Consider the following 22,216-nt stretch of genomic DNA (forward strand, 5'->3'; position numbering starts at 1 on the left):
GCAGATCGGTTTTTCAGCAGCCGGAAGGAGGTCAGCTCCAAGGGAATCGATGCTTTGGTTTAGCCGTGGCTGGCGAAGCTTCTGCTCTACATGTTTCCCCCGTTACCTCTCATAGGCCAGGTATTGCGTCACATTGAACATCATTCAGGCAAGGTGATTCTTGTGGCCCCAGAGTGGCTGGGCCGGCCGTGGTTTGCAGATCTGGTTCATCTCGTTATAGGCGGTCCCATTTGCTTAGCCCATCTGCATGGGCTGTTGCGGCAGGGGCCCGTCTTTTCGGAGAGAGTGGATCGCTTTTGTCTAGCAGCATGGCTTTTGAGAAACGACGGTTTCACTTGAAAGGGTACTCGAAGGCTGTGATTGTGATTTTGCTTCAGGCTAAGAGGCCTTCCACTTCTTTGGCTCATATCCGGGTTTGGAGAGTGTTTGAGTCGTGGTGTTTGGAGAATGGGCTGGAGCCATTGCAGGTGGATGTTCCTTAGGTCTTAGCCTATTTGCAAAGTGGCTTAGCGAAGGGGCTAGCCTGTAATTCGTTCTGAGTTCAGGTGGCAGCCTTAGGTTGTCTTTAAGGAAAGTTGTAGGGCAGGCGCTGTGGGTTACTTCTCTGTGTGTGTGTGTGTGTGTGTGTGTGCATACACTGTTCTTTTTTTTTTTTTTGTAATTATCTGTTTATTAATTCAAGCAGTAAAAACAGCAGAATACAATCAACAATAAACTTGTACAACTTGTTGAAATATGTCATGCCACTGGTTGAAAGAATACAGAATACAATAGAACACATATAAACTGCCAACTCGTCTAAATTCTTAACAGGAATCTCACAGAGTCCTATATGAATTTTAATCCCCACCACCCCCCCCCCTCCCCCCAGCCCTCAGAGCGGTATGATTCAGCTGTTATGAGAGGTAGACCATTGCATATAGGGTCGCCAAATGTTAAGAAATTTTGTCATTTTGTCTTTGCTTAAGGCTGTCAAATATTCCATGTGGTAGACCCATTTCAATCTCAGTAATACCTCCAAGAATTCAGGGGCTTTTCCCAGTTTCCACTGCTTGGCAATTTCCCCTCGCACAGCATAGGCCAGCGCCCGCACAATCGTAGTAGAAGCTCCAGAGCGTTGCTCATCAGGGATGTTCAACAGCATCTCCTTCGGGTTAAGGTGTATATCCTCCTGTAAAACCTGTCGTAGCCACGTCTCTGCCTGAGACCATAAAGAAATAATAGCCGGGCACGTCCACCACATATGGTAGAAATCCCCTTCCTGACCACAGTGCCTCCAACATAGTGACTCAGTACGTAACCCCATTTTCTTCAATTTACTAGGTGTGAAATGCCAGCGGAACAACAGTTTATAACTGTTTTCTAATAATTGTGCTGCTATAGAACTATGACTTATGGCTTGAAAGCAAGCTGCCCACTCTCCCTCCGGAAAGGGAGCCCCCAAATCCCGTTCCCATGCCAAGACGTGACGAGCCGTCTGAGTCACTGCCCCATTAAGGAGAGTATAAAGCTTAGATATCACCCCTCGCATCGTACCGGCCTGTTCACAGAAGGTTTCAATAAGTGTCTTTCCTTTTAGCAAATCCCGCCTGACCTCCTTAACATAGATGAAATGACGTAGTTGTAGGTAGGCGTAACGATCAGCATCAGGCAGGTGATAAGTGTCACACAAATCTGCAAAGGGTTTCATTCCCTGATCAAACCAGAATTGGCCCAGAGTGCATAGACCTTTTGTAGCCCAAATCCGAAAAGTCTTCCCAGCACTCCCTGCCGGAAAAGCCTCACAGCCCCGAAGCCGTGTGGAGAAGAAATATTGTCTATCCCCCACCAATTGTCTTCTCCACCGGCGCCACAGCATGAGTGTGACCGCAAGACAAGGTGATACACTAGATAGATCCATAGAGGACCTACCCCCACCCCAAAATACCTCCTCTATCACGACAGGAGTGGCCATGTCCTTCTCTAATTGCACCCAAGGTTTGATAAATTTATAATTGTGGAAATCAACTACTGCCCGAAATTGTGATGCCAGATAATATTTTAACAAGTTAGGCACTCCCAATCCACCCTCCAATTTATGCTGATATAATATAACCCGCGATACCCGAGGAGGCCTTCGTTTCCAAATGAATGAAAAGATTTTGGCTTGTAGCCGCTTTAAATACGGGACTGGCACTATGCACGGTAAGGTCTGGAATAAATAGGCGAGTCGTGGCAAAAAGGTCATCTTAAGAGCAGCAATGCGGCCTAACCATGTAAGAGTTAACCTATCCCATGTCTGCAGCTCTCCAGCCAGCTTTTTACTGAGTGGAGTATAATTCAAGTCAAACAAATCCGTAAAGTCAGGACCCAACTGCACTCCCAAGTATTTTACAGAGTGCTTCGCCCACTGAAAGGGGAACGTCCGTTTCAGATGTGCAACCACTTCCAATGATAGGACAATAGGGAGAATCTCTGATTTATCAGTATTGACTTTGAACCCGGATACCTTCCCATATGCCTCAAGCTGTGGCAGAAGCCTCAACAACGTATTTTCAGGGTCCGTCAACGTAAACAGCACATCATCAGCGTAAAGTGCTAACTTATAGGATCTGTCACCAACCCGAATTCCCCGTATGTTCCCATCCTGTCGTATGATTTCCGCCAAGGGTTCTAAACATAGCGCAAATAATAAAGGGGACAATGGGCACCCCTGACGTGTCCCTCTCTGTACCTCAAAATTGTCCGAGTAGTTCCCATTCACTTTAATGCAAGCTGATGGGTTTCTGTATAAAGCTTTCACCCACGTCAAAAATGCATACACTGTTCTGTATTACTCTTGTGTATGTATGTGTGTGTATGTGTGTGTGTTTCCATGCACAGCTCTGTGGGTTATTCCTGTGCATGTGTGTGTGTGCATGTCCATGCACTGCTTTGTGGGTTACTTTTGTGTATGTGTGTGTGTGCATGTCCATGCACTGCTTTGTGGGTTACTTTTGTGTATGTGTGTGTGTGCATGTCCATGCACTGCTTTGTGGGTTACTTTTGTGTATGTGTGTGTGTGCATGTCCATGCACTGCTTTGTGGGTTACTTTTGTGTATGTGTGTGTGTGCATGTCCATGCACTGCTTTGTGGGTTACTTTTGTGTATGTGTGTGTGCATGTCCATGCACTGCTTTGTGGGTTACTCCTGTGCATGTGTGTATATATTTGTATACTCTTTAACTGTCCTGCTTGTCCTGCTGCAGGTGTGCCTGACGGAAGGGCTGACAGCGACCACAGAGTTTCACAGCTCTGGACAAGAACTGCTGAAATGGATCAGCAGGACAGAAGATGCCCTCATCACTTTGCCCGCCGCCAGCCTGGTTCTAGAGACAGTAACCAACCAGATTCAGGAGCACAAGGTTAATAAGGACAATGGGGGCACTGCCCAGCTGTCACACGCCAAGTCCAATGCGCTTAGCATGCTCTGTCCCCCCTGTCATGTCTGAGATCTGAGTCCCTGTTTTTGCCATGGTCCTCTGATGGATTGCTCTTTTCTCTTGCTTTCCTGATCTCTCTTATGAAATCCCCCTTATAAAATTGCACATCTTCAATCAGCATTGTATTTCCCAGAGTGCTCGATCTGCTCTGCTTTCAAGGAATGACATCTGTTAGCTTAGGTCTCTATTCTCTCGATAATGCATGCCTCAGGTTATCATTGCCCTCTGTGGTTTCCAACCATACACTTTCTGTGGCTGGATCCCTTACAGGCTGCAATATGTTTTATCATCCAACATAAGAATTCTCCGCGGATGAGGTGACTGAGTTTTTCAGACCATGTATGTTCCTCCTCTCACTAGACATGATCACCATTGAGAAAAGTTCTCAGGTCTGGAGATGGTGACCTGTCACGTGAACTTCCATTCTCCTTGACCTCGTGTGCTGCTCTCAGAGTTTAGTCATGGCGAGAGAAGCTGTCAAGCTTGCAGACGGTGATGTCTCCTTTAAATAGCATCCTCCTCTTAAACTTGGGGAATGTGGTGTAATCGTCACCCTTTCTCCTTTCTCTACTGATGGCAAACCTTGTTCTAGGTCCTACAGTCAGAGGTGAATGCCCGTGGGGAGAAGCTGACAAGCTTGGAGCAAGCCGCCTGCCGCCTGAAGGATTATAGCAGCAAGCAGGACTGCGCTGTGATCCAGAACCTGGTGCTGACGGCGCAGGAGCGCCTCGCCAAGATTCAGCAGCGCACCGTCGAGAGGGCCAGGGCGCTGGAGGAGTCCCGCAAACGTGCCAAGCAGGTGAGTTGGGGGCTACCATTTCAGGGGCTGGCCAAGCTTCTAGACGCACTGTAGTTTGAAGGTTTTCTAGAGGCGTAGAGAGATGAGCTGTAGAGGGAAAAGTACAAAACACGAGAGGAAAGGAAATCAATCCAGTATCACTTCCAAGTAAACAAGGAAGGACATCCCAGAGCTCACCCAAAATTCAGATATGTGTCAGTGTAGTGTTGACAGCAAACATCAATGACTGGGGATCAAAGTGCTTTTCTAGCAGAGAGAGACCCTGGGCTTCTCCAGGCCTGGGCTCTAAGAACACAAGAAGATAAGAAATTGCCATACTGGGTCAGACCAAAGGTCCAAGCCCAGCATCCTGTTTCCAACAGAGGCCACAAGAACCTGGCAATTACCCAAACACTAAGAAGACCCCATGCTACTGATGCAATAAATAGCAGTGGCTATTCCCTAAGTAAACTTGATTAATAGCCATTAATGGACTTCTCCTCCAAGAACTTATCCAAACCTTTTTTGAACCCAGCTACACTAACTGCACTAACCACATCCTCTGGCAACAAATTCCAGAGCTTTATTGTGCGTTGAGTGAAAAAGAATTTTCTCCAATTATTTATTTATTTATTTAGGATTTTTATATACCGACCTTCTCAATACAAATATCAAATCAGGTCGGTTTACATAGAACAAAACTGTCGCGGTTGAGGCGTTACATTAAACAGAGTTTCTAAACATAAGAACATAATTATTAAATATTAAATATTAAAGGAAAATTAGTTTCTTACCTGATAATTTTCGTTCCTGTAGTACCAAGGATCAGTCCAGGACACCTGGGTTGTGACTCCGCACCAGTAGATGGAGACAGACTAAAACTTGTGGGCGGAGCATATATGCCCCTGTGCCAGTCACAGCCCCTCAGTCATACGTAATGTCAAAGTAGACAAAAGCCAAAAAGGCAACCATAACTAACCATACAAACTTGGTAGGGAAACGAAAGAAATCCAACACCCCTACCGAAACCAGACTCCCAAACCGGGAGAGCAACTCAAGAAGGGTCAGCGTAGACTCCCAAACCGGGAGAGCAACTCAAGAAGGGTCAGCGTAGTGAAAGAAACAATAAAGAGCGGACTCTCCATTACTATAGCGCAGCACTGTGGGCGGGATCCTGGACTGATCCTTGGTACTACAGGAACGAAAATTATCAGGTAAGAAACTAATTTTCCTTTCCCTGTACGTACCAGGATCAGTCCAGGACACCTGGGATGTACCAGAGCCAACTTACCGAGGGTGGGAAGTAGAGAGTCCCGCTCGGAGTACCCTCTCTCCAAAACCCCCAGCTTCAGTAGCCTGAACATCCAACCGGTAATGTTTAAAGAAGGTATGCAACGACTTCCAGGTAGCCGCCCTGCAAATCTCTTGAGGCGACACCTGAGAAGATTCCGCCCAAGACGCAGCGTGAGACCGCGTCGAATGAGCCCGAAGACCCACTGGCGGCGATTTTCCATGCAGAAGATACGCAGAACCAATGGCTTCCTTGAGCCAACGGGCAATTGTCGTGCGGGACACCGCAGCACCTTTCTTTGGACCCGAAGTCAACACAAACAGATGATCCGTCACCCGATACGGATTAGTAACCTCTAGATAGCGAAGAAGGGACCTCCGCACATCTAGTTTTCCCAAGTCTTTCGTTTTCGGGTCCGAAGACTCCCCAAACATGAAAGCGGGAAGTTCAATCGACTGATTCAAATGGAACGACGACACGACCTTAGGAAGGAAGGAGGGAACCGTCCGCAAGGAAACCCCCGAATCGGAGATGCGCAAGAAGGGCTCCCTACAGAACAACGCCTGTAATTCTGAAACACGACTGGCTGATGCAATCGCCATCAGGAATACGGTCTTCAACGTGAGATCCTTGAGCGTATAACGTTTCAGGGGCTCAAACGGCGCTGAGCATAAGGCTGAGAGTACCCAGTTGAGGTTCCAAGACGGGCAAGGGGCCGCAACGGAGGACGGAGGTGCTTAGCCCCCCTAAGAAAGCGGGAGATATCTGGGTGGAGAGCCAGAGAGACTCCCCGGACCTCACCTCGCAAGCACCCAAGCGCCGCCACTTGGACCCGAAGGGAATTGCACGCTAAACCTTTGGCGAGCCCCGCCTGGAGAAACGCCAAAATATCAGAAATAGAAGCGGAAGTGGGATTCAGACCCCGCTCCACGCACCATTCCTCAAACACTACCCAGACCCGAACATAAGCCAGGGAAGTAGACTGTTTTCGGGATCTCAGCAACGTAGTAACGACCGCATCCGAGTAGCCTTTTCTTTCAACCGGTACCTCTCAAAGCCATGCCGCGAGACAGAAGTGATCCGCATCCTCCAAACAGACGGGGCCCTGCCGAAGAAAGCCCCGCGAACCCCTGAAGGCGAAGGGGGGCGGCCACCGACAACTGGACTAAGTCCGCAAACCAGGGACGGCGCGGCCACTCCAGCGCCACCATGATCACGTTGGACGGGTGCAAGTCTATGCGCCGCAGAATCTTGCCGATCATGGGCCACGGTGGGAACACATACAGAAGCACATCCGCCGGCCAGGGAAGCACCAACGCGTCGACTCCCTCTGCGCCCCTTTCGCGACGTCGACTGTAAAATCTCGGAGCCTTTGCGCTGTGCCACGTGGCCATCAGATCCATGTGGGGCGTTCCCCAAGTCTTGCAGATGAAGAGAAACGCCTCTTCCGCCAGCTCCCACTCTCCGGGATCCAGACGGTGACGGCTGAGAAAATCCGCCTGGACGTTGTCGACTCCTGCAATGTGGGACGCAGCGAGATGGCTGAGATGCCGCTCTGCCCAGAGCATCAAGAGCCACGCCTCCTCCGCCACTAGAGGACTTCTTGCCCCGCCCTGGCGATTGATGTAAGCCACGGTGGTAGCGTTGTCCGACAATACCCGGACCGCCTGTCCGCATACTAGGGGTAGAAAAGCATGCAGCGCCAGACGGACCGTTCTGGTCTCCAGCCGGTTGATAGACCACCGGGTCTGCGACTCTGACCACAGACCCTGAACCGACTTCCCTTGGCACACTGCCCCCCAGCCGGAAAGACTGGCATCCGTGGTCACCACCGTCCAGTCGGGCAGCAGAATGGACACTCCACAGGAGAGATGCTTGGAATCCCGCCACCAGCTCAGGCTGGCTCGCGCCTGACCCTCGAGAGGGAGAGGTAGATAAAAATCCTTGGAAACCGGTTTCCAGCGGGAAAGCAATGAGGACTGCAGCGGTCGTAGATGAGCGAACCCCCAAGGGGCTAACGCCAGAGTGGATGCCATAGACCCCAGAACCGTCAGGTAATCGCAGACTCGTGGCCGGTGTAGCGACAGAAGACGTAGCACCTGAGACTGCAGATTGCATATCCGTTCCTGAGAGAGAATCACCTTGCCTCGCTTCGTGTCGAAAAGGGCTCCAAGATACTCCAAGGACTGAGAAGGTTCGAGATGACTCTGTTGTAGTTGACCACCCAGCCCAGGGACTGCAAGAGCTGTAACCCCCTGGTCACCGCCTGCCGACACAGACTCTGAGACTTCGCTCGGATTAGCCAATCGTCGAGGTAAGGGTGAACCAGCAGGCCTTCCCGCCGCAACTGCGCCGCCACGACCACCATCACTTTCGTGAATGTCCGAGGCGCTGTCGCTAGGCCGAACGGGAGCGCCCGGAACTGGAAGTGCCTGCGCAGAATGCAAAACCGCAGGAACCGCTGAAAAGCTAGATGGATGCCTACATGAAGGTATGCTTCTGTGAGGTCTAGGGACGCCAGGAATTCGCCGGGGCGCACTGACACGATCACGGAACGAATGGTTTCCATCTTGAAATGAGGAACCCGAAGGCATCTGATGACTCCCTTCAGATCCAGAATGGGGCGGAAAGAGCCGTCTTTCTTGGTCTAACTCGTAGCCGTGTCTTATCATGTCGAGGACCCACTGATCCGACGTCATGCTGGCCCATTCCTCGAGAAAGAAGGAGAGACGCGCCCCCACGTTTGGGACAACGTGCCGAGGCCACGAGGAGGGATGGGCCGGCCGGACTTCATTGTGAAGGCTTGGCCCCCGCACCCGATGGAGCCCCTCCTTGCCGGCCAAAACGCTTGCCCCGAAAGGACTGCTGCCACTGAGCGTTCCGCGAGGAGGACGACCTATATGAGGATCCAGAGGATCTTTGCGGTCTGGACTTCCTGGGCCCCCGGAACCGGGCTCTGCCTGAGAAGGAAGATCGCGGACGGGCCCTATCCTCCGGCAGCTTAAACGCTCGATTCTCACCCAGGGAAACCAACAAATCATCTAACTCCTTGCCAAATAGCAATTTCCCTTTAAATGGCAATGCCCCGAGGTGAGCCTTGGAAGAGCCATCCGCTGCCCAGTTGCGCAGCCAAAGAAGACGACGCGCCGACACCGCTGCCACCATGGAGTGAGCTGAGGTGCGCTACAGATCATGGAGCGCATCGGCCCCATAGGCAATGGCTGCCTCCAACCTGTCTGCTTGAGAAGCTTCCTCTGCAGAGAGACCTGCATTCGCCTGAAGGACTTGAGCCCAGCGCAGAATAGCCCGCATAGCAAAATTCGTGCACATGGCGGCCCGCACTCCTAGGACAGAGACCTCGAAAATCTTTTTGAGTTGAACCTCCAACTTCCGGTCTTGAATATCCCGGAGGGCTGTCGGTCCCGTGACCGGGATGTTAGACCTCTTCGTGACAGCGGACACCGCCGAATCCACTTTTGGGAGCCGGAGGAGCTCCAGCGCGTCCTCCGGCAAAGGGTAAGGCTTGTCCATGGCCTTGCTGACCTTCAAATCCAACTCCGGAGTATCCCATTCCTTGAAGAGGATATCCGTGGACGAAAAAATGAAAAGGAAAAGCAACCGCCGGCCCTGTGAGCCCGAGCAGGACAGGATCCATATTTGCCTCCTGGCGGACCACCACCGGAGGGGCATCAATCCGCAGCTCCTGGAGAATGGCCGGGATAAGCGGCGACAGCTCCTCCCTAAGGAACAAACGCACCACCTTGGGGTCATCCCCATCGACGGCCTGTGCTCTTTTCCCCGTAGCGAGCTGCGCGGAGCCATCTGACGCTGCCTTCCCGGCTCCCGGCAGGGGTTCCTCAGAGGCCTCCGTGTCCGCCTCGGCGGATTCTTCGGACTCCGAGCCCTGCGGCACCCCTCGCGGAATCCGCTTGCTCCGGCCCGCGGCCTGGGCGACCTTCGCCGTCCTCCTGGCCGGCTTTTTCTTCGGCGGGGACCGGTGGACCCGAGCGCGCGAGGCGTCCCCCCGACTGCGCTTGCTTCGCCTATATCGGAGCACCTTGCGCAGCAAAGCGCTAAATCCTCTGAGAGCTCGCCCGAATCCGAAGAATCGATTTCCGAAGTCCCCTGGGACCGGGGCCCCTCCGAGGGGGCCTCCCCCGCCGCACCCCACTGCGGGGAGAGCTCAGGGGGCAAAACCGAGGCCTCCACCGTTTCGCGTGAGACTACCCGGCCGGTGGACAAAATGGCCGCCACTCCCGCGGAAACCGGGAAAGAACCAGGAGGCCTGTCAGGGGCCCCTCCCCCCTGCGACGGCGATCGTGCCACCCGGGAACGGGTCCCCCGAGGTGCCCCCGATGATCCCTCGTCTCCCGGGACACAGGCCGAGCAAAGGCCGTCCCGGGAGAGACGCGCGCGCGCCGAGCCGCAGGCCCTGCACTGCGAGCCGCGCGGCATCGAGAAAATCGCGGGAAAACAAAGGACGCGCCGAAAAACACTGAGGGGCGCTGAAGAAAAAGAAAAAAATCACCGCGGCGAAATCAGCGACCTCCCCCCTGCCGACGACGCCCCCCCCCCCCCCCCCCCCCCCGAGCGGGACGGGACGGAGCGCAACGCCAGGCAACGGAGAGCCGACAGAAACAAAAGTCAAACACTTTTTTTTTTTTTTTTTTACAGAAAACGCTGTCCCTGGTACTGAAAAAGCCCTCTGTCCTGCAGGGGTGAGTGAACCGGGCTCCCCGGTGTCACCCCTGACGCTGCTACTAGTCCAGCCGGGTCCTCAACCCTAGCAGCGGCCTCCACCTGGGGAGGGTAGTCCCCTCAGGACCTCTCAACTCCCCAGGGAGGCAGGGCAACCGGGACTAAAATTAACCAAATTAAACAAAAAACCCAATTTACAGAAAAAAACCAAATAGGCCTAATAGAAAATAAAACCCAAAAAGCGAACCTGACTAACAACCAGAATCAGGCCCGACAGGGCTGTGACCGGACCTGCACCACCTACTGGAGACAGAGTAAGACTGAGGGGCTGAGACTGGCACAGGGGCATATATGCTCCGCCCACAAGTTTTAGTCTGTCTCCATCTACTGGTGCGGAGTCACAACCCAGGTGTCCTGGACTGATCCTGGTACGTACAGGGAAATAAATAGATTAGTTTTAAATGTGCTACTTGCCAACTTCATGGAATGCCCGCTAGTCCTTCTGTTATCTGAAAGAGTAAATAAATGATTCAGATCTACCGTTCTAGACCTCTCATGATTTTATAGACCTTTATCATATCTCCTTTCAGCCGTCTCTTCTTCAAGCTGAACAGCCCTAACTTCTTTAGTCTTTCCTCATAGGGGAGCTGTTCCATCCCCTTTATCATTTTGGTCACCCTTCTCTGACCCTTCTCCATCGCAATTATATATTTTTTGAGATGCGGCGACCAGAATTGTACACAGTATTCAAGGTGCGGTCTCACCATGGAGCGATACAGAGGCATTATGACATTTTACGTTTTATTCACCATTCCCTACCTAATAATTCCTGGGATAAGCATAGAAGATCCTTAGCTGTGGGGGAGTGAGGGGTAAAGCCTGGGATAAGCACAGAGGATCCTTAGCTGTGAGGGAGTGAGGGGTAAAGCCTGGGATAAGCACAGAGGATCCTTAGCTGTGGGGGAGTGAGGGGTAAAGCCTGGGATAAGCACAGGAGATCCTTAGCTGTGGGGGAGTGAGGGGTAAAGCCTGGGATAAGCACAGAGGATCCTTAGCTGTGGGGGAGTGAGGGGTAAAGCCTGGGATAAGCACAGAGGATCCTTAGCTGTGGGGGAGTGAGGGGTAAAGCCTGGGATAAGCACAGAGGATCCTTAGCTGTGGGGGAGTGAGGGGTAAAGCCTGAGATAAGCACAGGGGATCCTTAGCTGTGAGGGAGTGAGGGGTAAAGCCTGGGATAAGCACAGAGGATCCTTAGCTGTGGGGGAGTGAGGGGTAAAGCCTGGGATAAGCACAGAGGATCCTTAGCTGTGGGGGAGTGAGGGGTAAAGCCTGGGATAAGCACAGAGGATCCTTAGCTGTGGGGGAGGGAGGGGTAAAGCCTGGGATAAGCACAGAGGATCCTTAGCTGTGGGGGAGTGAGGGGTAAAGGCTGGGATAAGCACAGAGGATCCTTAGCTGTGGGGGAGTGAGGGGTAAAGCCTGGGATAAGCACAGAGGATCCTTAGCTATGGGGGAGTGAGGGGTAAAGCCTGGGATAAGCACAGAGGATCCTTAGCTGTGGGGGAGTGAGGGGTAAAGCCTGGGATAAGCACAGAGGATCCTTAGCTGTGGGAGAGTGAGGAATAAAGCCTGTAATAAGCACAGAGGATCCTTAGCTGTGGGGGAGTGAGGGGTAAAGCCTGGGATAAGCACAGAGGATCCTTAGCTGTGGGGGAGTGAGGGGTAAAGGCTGGGATAAGCACAGAGGATCCTTAGCTGTGGGGCAGAGTGAGTGGTAAAGCCTGGGTTAAGCACAAAAGATCGATAGTTGATAAAAGTGAGGAGACAGCCAGAGGTCAAGCGGTGCCATTGATATTGCAACATTAAGTAAGTTAATGAGATTGGATGGACCTTATAGAAACATAGAACCAATAAATGTGATGGCAGGAAAAGACTTATCTAGTCTACCTATCCTTCCAACTAATTTAGCTTTACATACACAGAATCATAGAAATGATTGCTGAAAAGGACGAATTGGTCCATCTAATCCTCCCAGCAAGCTTCTTGAGGTAATAACTGCCACTCTGTGCAGCAGGTTACTCCCATATTTCTCTTTAGGGTAGTATGAGACGTGATTTAAGGAAGTTTGAACGGTGGGCGAAGATTTTGGCAGCTGGGATTCAATGCCAAGAGGTGCAGAGTCCATGCATCTGGGGTGCGGTAATCCAAAAGAGCTGTATGTGATGGGGGATGAGGGGCTGCTGTGCGTGGAGGAAGAGGGGGCCCTTGGGGTGATCGTGTCTAGAGATCTGAAGACAGAGAAGCAATGGGACAAGGCAGTAGCTAAAGCCAGAAGAATGCTGGAGACCGTATCTCAAAAGAGACAGAACGATGGCGGCCCCGAGAAGGGCGACAGAAATGGTGGGGGATCTCCATCAAAAGACTTATGAGGAGAGGCTGAAGGACCTAAATATGTACATCCTGAAGAAGAGGAGGTGCAGGGGAAATATGATACTGACCTTCAGATACCTGAAAGGTTTTAATGATGCACAATTGTTAAACATTTTCTGTTGGAAAGAAATCAGTGGAATTGGGGGGTCACGAAATGAAACTCCAGGGAGGACGATTCAGAACCAACTTTGGGAAATATTTCTTCACGGAGAGGGTGGTGGATGCCTGGAAGGCCCTTCTGGAGGAAGTGGTGAAGACAAAAACGGTGCAAGATTTCAAAGGGCATGGGATAAACCCTGCGCATCCCTAAAGGCTAGAGAAAGGGAATGAAGAAAAGAGTCCATGGGTGGCGGTTACTACCCTAAACCATTAAGCCTCATACTTATGATGTAACTCCAACTCAACGGCAAACAATAATAGGGAGATGGACTCAGATAGCAACCAGCAAGGGCCATGACTTTTAACGGTGTGGGAAACTATGGGGGTAACTTGTTCAGCCCAGCAGTTGCCACCCCTTGGTGATTCCTTTGTGGGGGAGACCTGCGGGGTGCGGCTGGTGCTACCATAAGCTTGCTGGGCAGACTGGTCGGACCCATTGGTCCTTTTCTATTGTCATTTCTACGTTCCATTTCTAACTGCCGCTGTGTTCAGTTATTCCCAAGCAGCATCATAACCCATAAACATTTCAGCTAATAACATTTTCACTGGGTGAAGGAAGAGCTTTCTTTTTTGAAAATTCAGGCACTGCTGCTTGACGTGCTTTGCTTATGGACTTGGCCTGTAGAAGCAATCCTGTGCTTTTTCCCTTAAGAATGCATTTTGGTATCCCAGACCGTGGAAGTCGGGGACCTCGGTTATCATCTGAATCTAATTCCTCTTTTCCCCACTGCTGTCTAAGCAGGGAGCAATGTTACAGTTGCATTAAAAGCATCAAGACATATTGGTGAAGGGCAGTTTATTTCCATGCCTTCTGCTAAGGGTAGTAATTGCCACACCAGCAAGTTACCCCCTTGCACGCTTTTCTCATTCCCGTCCTCTTGCCTTTAGGGATCCACAATATTTATCCCATGCCCCTTTGAATTCCTTCACTGTTTTCTGCTTCACCACCTCCTCCGGAAGGGCCTTCCAGGCATCCACCACCCTCTCCGTGAAGAAATATTTCCTGACGTTGGTTCTGAGTCTTCCTCCCTGGAGCTTCATTTTGTGACCCCTAGTTCTATTGTTTTCTTCCCAAGGAAAGGTTTTGAAGTCCGTGCATCAGGAAACCTTTCAGGTATCTGAAGGTCTCTGCTTCATATCTCCCTTGCACTTCTTCATTCCTATTACTCCTTCAGAGATCCCCTCTGCTTTCTTGGATTCTGATACTGTCCTTGTCTCCACTGCTTCTACAGAGAGGCTGTTCCTTGTATCCACTACTCTCTCTGTAAATAAAGATTTACTTAGACTACTCCTAAGTCTACCCAATTTCACCCTCCTCCCATGACTCATCATTTGAGAGCCTCCTTTCCATGGAAAGGGACCTGTCTCCTGTGCATGGAAACCTTGGAGGTATTTAAATGTCTCTATCAAATTCCCTGTATTTCGATTTTTCTCTAGGGTGTTTAGATCTTTACATGCTTTAGTACAAAGACCACTAACCATTTCAGTAGCCTCCCTCTGGAGCGACTCCATCCTGTTTATATCCTTCTGAAGGTGCGGTCTCCAGAGCTGTACTCAGTATTCCCAGTGAGGTCTCACCAGGGACCTGTACAGGGGCAACATCACCTCCCTTTTTCTGCTGACCATTCCCCTCTCTATTCAGCCAAGCATCTTTCTGGGTTTACCATTGATGTAGCCATCTGTTTGGTTCTCATAAGATCATCAGACACAGTCACCCCCAGATCCCGCACTTCTTTCTTGCTTTGAAGAATTTCATCCCCAATACTGTACCTCTCCCTAGGGTTTTTGTAATCTTAGGGGTGAATTGTAAGAGTTGCTTACGTGAAAATGCCCATTTATGCAAGCGCTAGTGTCTCGTATTTTAAAACGGCCCAATTATGTGCGTATATGCGCATGCGTGAGCAGCCAAACTCATGGGGAAAAGAGGTAGAGTTAAGGCATCGTTTGGAGGGGTCCCAACAGTCACGCGCATAAATCCATATTTCCTAGCGTGTAGACAGATGGACTCAGGACCAGTGGGTGTAGTGTACTCCTGTTAGCAGTTGGAGACGGATCAGATTTCAATCTGACAGCCCTAGTACATATACCTTGCAGGAAGTGCAGCTCTTCAGTATTTTCCATCTCCATAGCAGTTAGGGACTATCTGCATGCTCTCTGAGCAACAGAACCAAAATTCAAGGAAAAACCCAAATTTAAGAAGAAAAATTTACCTGAAGACGAGCCCCGCTCTCCTGCGGTGATACCCTCGGGTCCCTCCCCCAGTTGAGATTCCCGAGGTGATTTCCGTGGTCCCTCGGAGGTAAGAGCCTCGGTCCGGCGGCTGAATCGCGGAGAGGACCTAGCCCCCGATCCTCGGGCGCGGCTGAGAGGCAGCGGTTTACTGCTGCTCTTGATGAGGTGTAAGTCTGTAGAAATCTCTTTCTGGGCCTAAAACAACTGGGGGGAGGTGTTTGAGTAAACTGGGGGAGTACAGGCTGAAGAAACCGAGGGGCCTGATGACCTCGAGATAGACCGGGCAAACTGGTGGACTGACTGGTAACACTGGGAATGGCCTTCATGCAAGCATGTTTCAAAAAACACCTCAAAACATGGCTGTTCCTAAAAGCTTTCCCACCTGACACGTAACCTGCCCAAATGCAACTGCAACACACCACGCCCCCTACACAAGCATCTCGCACCACCATCTTCCCTCCCTTGCACCACCTTCCTCCCACCTATCCCCCCCTTCCCCCTTTCAACCCTCCTTGCCAACCTTAACCTTAAAATATCCTCATCAACAAGTCATTTATGTACATATGTTATATACTATATCAAATGTTCCATGTAATCCTGTTATTTCTGTTACAATTCGTTATATTTTATTACAATGTTATAATTTATTATATTTATTACAATGTTATAATGTAAAATAGGGCTGTTACTACCCTATTCTTTTAGTTATCTGGAAACCGATGTGATATCTCGATCGAACGTCGGTATATAAAATAAATAAATAAATAAATAAATAAATAAAATACTCTTACCTGCGCACATCAAAGCCGACAGAGTCCTAAGGAAGATACCCGAACTACACTTGTTTGTGTCACCATTTAATATTAGGTAAAATTCATGAGTCTGCCCGCTTGCACGCACATACACAGGCTCCCGCATGCTCGTTTTAAAATGACTTTCCCTATGCAGAACCCTGCATATTTTTTTTTTTAGCATTAAATCTCAGCTGCCAGACCCTAGATCATTCTTGAGCCATGCGAGATCCCTCCTCATATTTTCCACACCGTTATGATTGTCCACCTTGTTGCAGGTTTTGGCATTATCAGCAAAAAGACCAACCTTTCTTGACTGTCCTTCCACAGTGCCGCTCACACAATTGTTGAAAAGGACCAATTCCTGAAGCTGGTTACGCCTCACTCCTCAGAGTGAAGGACATGTACCACTGCCCTTTGTCACCTGTCACGCAATCAGTTTCTAACCCAGTCCAGTCATTTTAGGGAGCACATCAAGGGCGCTAAATGTATGTATGAGTTGCCGATGCGGAACAGTATCAAAGGCCTTACTGAAATCCAAATACACTACATCTAATGCTCTCACTTGATCCAACTCACTGGTCAGTGCATCAGAGAAGTTGATCAGATTCATCAGAGAAGATGAAACCATGCTGCTCTGGATCTTGAAATCCAATGAATTCAAGAAGCTGCAGTATCCTTTAATCTAGCAACAGTTCCATTAGTTTGCTCCCCACAGAGGTCAGGCTGACCGGCCTGTACTTCCCAGCCTCCTCCTCACTTCCACTTTTATGAATAGGAAGCAAATCCGCCCATCTCCAGTCCTCCGGAACTGGTCCCAAGCAGTGGTGGATGTAAAGTATTTGGCACCCAGGCTGGACGCTTCCTTTGGCACCCCCCCAAGGTTCACTCCTCTATCCTCACGCCCAGTAATCGCCGGTTCCCCTTAATACACCACTGCTCCCAACTCTAAAGAAGCATCGAAAAGGTCACCGGCGCAGCTGCCAGGACATCTCCAAGTTCCCTTAGTACCCTCGGATGTATCCCATCCGGCCTCATCGCCTTATCTACTGTAAATTTCGTTACCTCCTCGCGAACACACTGTTCTGAAAATCCATTGAGGTTTACCTCACTCCCAGTCTTATTTGTGTTTGTTTTATGTGGTCCTGCTCCAGGCCCTTCCACAGTGAACACTGAACAGAAATATCTGTTAAGAAATTTTGCTTTTCCCTCATCAGCCTCTCCATATTCCTCCCCTTCACCTCTGAGTCTCTCAATGCCACTTTTGCACTTCCTCCTATCACTTAACAGACCTAAAAAAAAGTCTTGTCCCCCTGTTTTACCGTATTTGCTATTTTTTCTTCCATTTTAATTTTTGCATTTCTGACTACTTTCCCAGATATTATCTCATGATCTCTTGTAGTTTATGAAACCTTTTCTCCTTTACCTTAACAGCTACTTCTTTCAAAAACTCTAAAGGCCTCTTTTTCTTCTTCCCTTTATTTACTTTCCTAACAAAAAAGTTAGGCCCTGATGATACCTCCTTTCAGTTTTGCCCACTGCCCTTCTACTTCCTCTTCGATTTTCCCATCCCCTATTTTAAGAAAATTAGTTTTCCTAAAGTCTAGGCCCCTCGCCTTTTGAGTGAACCTTCATCTCTGCACTCAAACATTGAACCTCACCATCCGGACATGACTGGATCCCAGCTGATCGAGGATCACAAAAATCAGAGTTCCTGTCCCCGTTGGTAAGCACCAGACCCAGTATCACCCCCTCCCCTATGAGTTCAGTTACCAGTTGACAGAACAGTTCTCCCCGCAGAGAATCCAGGAGGCCCCTGCTTCTGGGATGTCCCAATCAACATTCGACAGATTGAAATCCACCTCCATTTTCATAGCAATTTTGTAAATATCCTCCATTAACTCTCTGTGCATTTCTTCTGTCTGTGACGGAGGTCTGTGTATCAGAGATGTGCATTTGTTTGAAACAAATGCATAAAACTTGAGAAATGAGACTTTTTGGTTTGTTCTCAATAAAATGAGCAGGAAATAGCTTCTGACCCACTCAGGAGAACAATGTTGCAGTGGTGTCTCTACAACATGTCCTTCCAATGGCTGGAATAATGTTTTGGAGATCGCAAAAGGAAAGGCCTGTTCCTGAGCCTGAGCCTAGCCCTGGGCCAGGGCCTCAGCATCAGTTCTGGGCCCCAAGCCTGGTCCTTGACAACATGACCTGGCCTTAGGCCTGGCCCCCCAGCATGAAGCCCGAGCCTTGGTGATGGGATCCAGGACCTGGTATTGAATTGGGCCTAGGCCCAGGCCTCGGTGACGGAGTCCAGCCTCGGGCCAGGCCCCGGTGTTGGACCTGGGTCTCTGCAACAGGACTCAGCCTCAGATTGGGCTCTGGCATCAGGTCCAGGCCCCAGACCATTTTTTGTTGAACAGTGAAGTGAAGTCAGCGGGGCCTAAAGATTGCCTCCCGCCCTCCCCCATTGACTTCAGTGTACAATGAAAATATAAATTGAACAAACAAACAAATCATTTTTTTCCATCTGAGATGAAGCTAACAAATGAATGTTACGTACAAAATGAATGAATGAATGAATCCAAAACACATTTTTGGTCTCCACACATCTCTACTATATGTTACACTCTTGCCTGCTGTCATACTTTACACTTGTTTGTTGTAGTTCAGCGAGTCCCAGCGGCTCCTTCTAGATTGGATGGAAGAAGTGGAAATGACCCTGGAGAAGCATGTGGATTCATCCCTGAGCCAGGAGGACATCAAGCAACAGCTCTCGGAGCACAAGGTAAGGGAGAGTCCCAGCCGTGTGCTACCTCACGCAGCTCTGCCTGGCGCAGTGATAGTGCTAGCCTCTTCTCACAGCTCTTCTGCTTTACAGGACTGCTAATATCTGTTTGTGGCCTCTTCTCTATCTGTGGAGCAGAAAGTGTCTGTCTGGAAAGCCTCCTATTACTCTTGGATGCATGGTGCCGGACAAATTCTAATGTTATTTCCAGATAGATTGATCCTAGAAAGTGTAGTTCGCAAAAGCCATCTAGCTGGGCAGGAAAAGCTGGTGCAAATGTCAGTGTGTACTTGTCCCTGTGGCATATTTCAAAATGAAAGTGTCCGTGCAGATCCTGCAAGAAGAAAATACCTGTGGACACGGCAGCAATGCAAGCAGTTTGGAAATTATCCCTTAAGAAAGCAAAAAGCAGTGCCCCTAACAGGTACCCTGGGAACTGGCTTATAGACTCTTGACCTTCAGGGGAGGGTGAGCTGGGAACAGGAGCATCATGGTTGAGGCTGGAATCACGGTGAACTTAGAAGATGTGGTAGGTCTGATTGACAAACTGAAGAGTAATAAATTACCTGCACCAGATGGTATACACCCCAGAGTTCTGAAGGAATTCAAAAATGAAATTTCAGATCTATTAGTTAAATTTATAACCTATCATTAAAATCATCCATTGTACTTGAAGACTGGAGGGTGGCTAATATAACCCCAATATTTAAAAAGGGCTCCAGGAGCGATCCGGGAAACTACAGACCGGTTAGCCTGACTTCAGTGCCAGGAAAAATAGTGGAAAGTGTTCTAAAGATCAAAATCACAGAACATACAGAAAGACATGGTTTAATGGAACAAAGTCAGCATGGATTTACCCAAGGGAAGTCTTGCCTCACAAATCTGCTTCACTTTTTTGAAGGAGTTAATAAACATGTGGATAAAGGTGAACCAGTAGATGTAGTGTACTTGGATTTTCAGAAGGCGTTTGACAAAGTTCCTCATGAAAGGCTTCTAGGAAAAGTAAAAAGTCATGGGATAGGTGGCGATGTCCTTTCGTGGATTGCAAACTGGCTAAAAGACAGGAAACAGAGAGTAGGATTAAATGGTCAATTTTCTCAGTGGAAAAGGGTAAACAGTGGAGTGCCTCAGGGATCTGTACTTGGACCGGTGCTTTTCAATATATTTATAAATGATCTGGAAAGAAATACAACGAGTGAGGTAATCAAATTTGCAGATGACACAAAATTATTCAGAGTAGTTAAATCACAAGCAGATTGTGATACATTACAGGAGGACCTTGTGAGACTGGAAAATTGGGCATCCAAATGTCAGATGAAATTTAATGTGGATAAGTGCAAGGTGATGCATATAGGGAAAAATAACCCATGCTATAATTACACGATGTTGGGTTCCATATTAGGTGCTACAACCCAAGAAAGAGATCTAGGTGTCACAGTGGATAACACATTGAAATCGTCGGTTCAGTGAGCTGCGGCAGTCAAAAAAGCAAACAGAATGTTAGGAATTATTAGAAAGGGAATGGTGAATAAAACGGAAAATGTCATAATGTCTCTGTATCGCTCCATGGTGAGACCGCACCTTGAATACTGTGTGCAATTCTGGTCACCGCATCTCAAAAAAGATATAATTGCGATGGAGAAGGTACAGAGAAGGGTGACCAAAATGATAAAGGGCATAGAACGGCTCCCCTAGGAATAGGGACTTTTGTTTTCAGTTTTTATTTTATTTTCCCTGGGAATCTGTCTTTGTTTATTATAACCAATCATACGGCAGAAAATCAATGGAAAACATGACTCCTTTTTTTCCCCAGTGATTTTCTCCTGTTTTTGTTTATTGCCGTATAATAAACGGTGATAAATTCTGGAATAAAATAAAATAAAACTGAAAATGAAGGTTCCTACCTATGAAGAAAGGCTAAAGATATTACAGCTGTTCAGCTTGGAGAAGAGACGGCTGAGGGGGGATATGATAGAAGTGTTTAAAATCATGAGAGGTCTTGAACGAGTAGATGTGGATTGGTTATTTACACTTTTGGATAATAGAAGGACTAGGGGGCATTCCATGAAGTTAGCAAGTAGCACATTTAAGACTAATTGGAGAATTAGTTTTAGTTCTTATGTTATTTTTTTTACTCAAAGCACAATAAAGCTCTGGAATTTGTTGCCAGAGGATGTGGTTAGTGCAGTTAGTGTAGCTGGGTTCAAAAAAGGTTTGGATAAGTTCTTGGAGGAGAAGTCCATTAATGGCTATTAATCAATTTTACTTAGGGAATGGCCACTGCTATTAATTGCATCAGTAGCATGGGATCTTCTTAGTGTTTGGGTAATTGCCAGGTTCTTGTGGCCACTATATATCGCCGTGAGATAGCAGCATAGGATCTGCATACTCTTTTTGCATATTGCCAGGTACTAGATTGACCTCTGTTGGGCATGGGATGCTGGGCCTGATGGACCCTTGGTCTGACCCAGTATGGCAAGTTCTTTTGTTCTTAAGTTGCCTTGCTCTTTGTCCCATGGGCTGCTGTGTTGCACCTGAGTTACACTGTTGCTTTGTCTCTTGACTTTGGGCTCCTCTCCTGGGGGGGGAACACTTACCCAGTCAGGTTTTCAGGATTGCCATAATGAATATGCATGAGATAGATTTGCATACATTGAGACTCATTACAGATATCCTGAAAGGCTGACGGGTAGGTGGGCCTCCAGGAGAGCTATGTAGACCCCCATCACCGGGAGGTGTCATTTATTTTATCTTCTTCTGCATTTCGGCCACGCTCTCTTCCCTCTCGACCCTCTTTTCTTGTGTGCTTTCTGCCCTTTTCAGGAGTTTCAGAAGGTTCTGCGTTCCAAGCGGCCTGTGTATGAGGCGACTCTGCGGAACGGACGCTCGCTGCGTGAGAAGGCCCAGCTGCCCGACGACACGCAGAAACTGGACGAATTGCTGGGAGAGCTGAAAGAGAAATGGGACGTGGTCTGTGGGAGATCCACAGAGAGGTAGCTCCCTCCTGTATTGCTCCTTGCTGTGCTGCCTTCTGTTTCTGCCTGTAGCACTCTCTCATGTCTGTTCTGCCACACCTCTTGTGTGTGGTTTTTTTTATGTAACAGCACCTCAGTTCCCTGTGACTAGTATCCTGTCCCAAACCATTCCCAACAGCCAAGCAACAGAATATGTTTATTTGCTGCTCTAGCTGAGATCCAGCATTCTTGCAATAGATAAGATACAAGTACCCTGACAGATAATCTGCTTACTAATTGCTATATGTAATAATACAAGTGCCTCATCATCTTTTGCTACACCACCCTCCTCTACTCCACTCTTCACTCTCTAATCCCCCTTCTCACTCCCCCATCCTTCACTCTCCATTCCTCTGCATTCAGGCAGGCCAGTCCACGCAAGTGGGTAATGCACGCCAACCAGCAGATGGAGACAGAGATCAACTGACTCGCTGATGTCACTCTCAAAGTGCACTTCCCCGTCATCTGCCTGCCAGTACTCTCTTTCTCCAGCAGATGGTGAATGAGCTTCCCATGCTGGAAGCTGAGGGCTAGCTAGGTCAGTCATATTTATTGGTATTACTTGACCTTTCAG

General features: G+C 49.0%; 1 protein-coding gene across 1 annotated transcript in view; it reads left to right on the top strand.

The window, feature by feature from the left end:
• Positions 1-22,216, top strand: part of LOC115082211 (microtubule-actin cross-linking factor 1-like) — a 122,564-nt gene that overhangs the window by 17,282 nt on the left and 83,066 nt on the right. Inside the window, exons 4-7 of the mRNA XM_029586461.1 lie at positions 3,228-3,383; positions 4,054-4,260; positions 18,509-18,628; positions 21,452-21,621. Of these exons, the coding sequence (XP_029442321.1) occupies positions 3,228-3,383; positions 4,054-4,260; positions 18,509-18,628; positions 21,452-21,621 (653 nt within the window). The remainder of the gene's footprint in view (positions 1-3,227; positions 3,384-4,053; positions 4,261-18,508; positions 18,629-21,451; positions 21,622-22,216) is intronic.

Source organism: Rhinatrema bivittatum, unplaced genomic scaffold (genome assembly GCF_901001135.1).
Source record: "Rhinatrema bivittatum unplaced genomic scaffold, aRhiBiv1.1, whole genome shotgun sequence".
NCBI classification, from domain to species: domain Eukaryota; kingdom Metazoa; phylum Chordata; class Amphibia; order Gymnophiona; family Rhinatrematidae; genus Rhinatrema; species Rhinatrema bivittatum.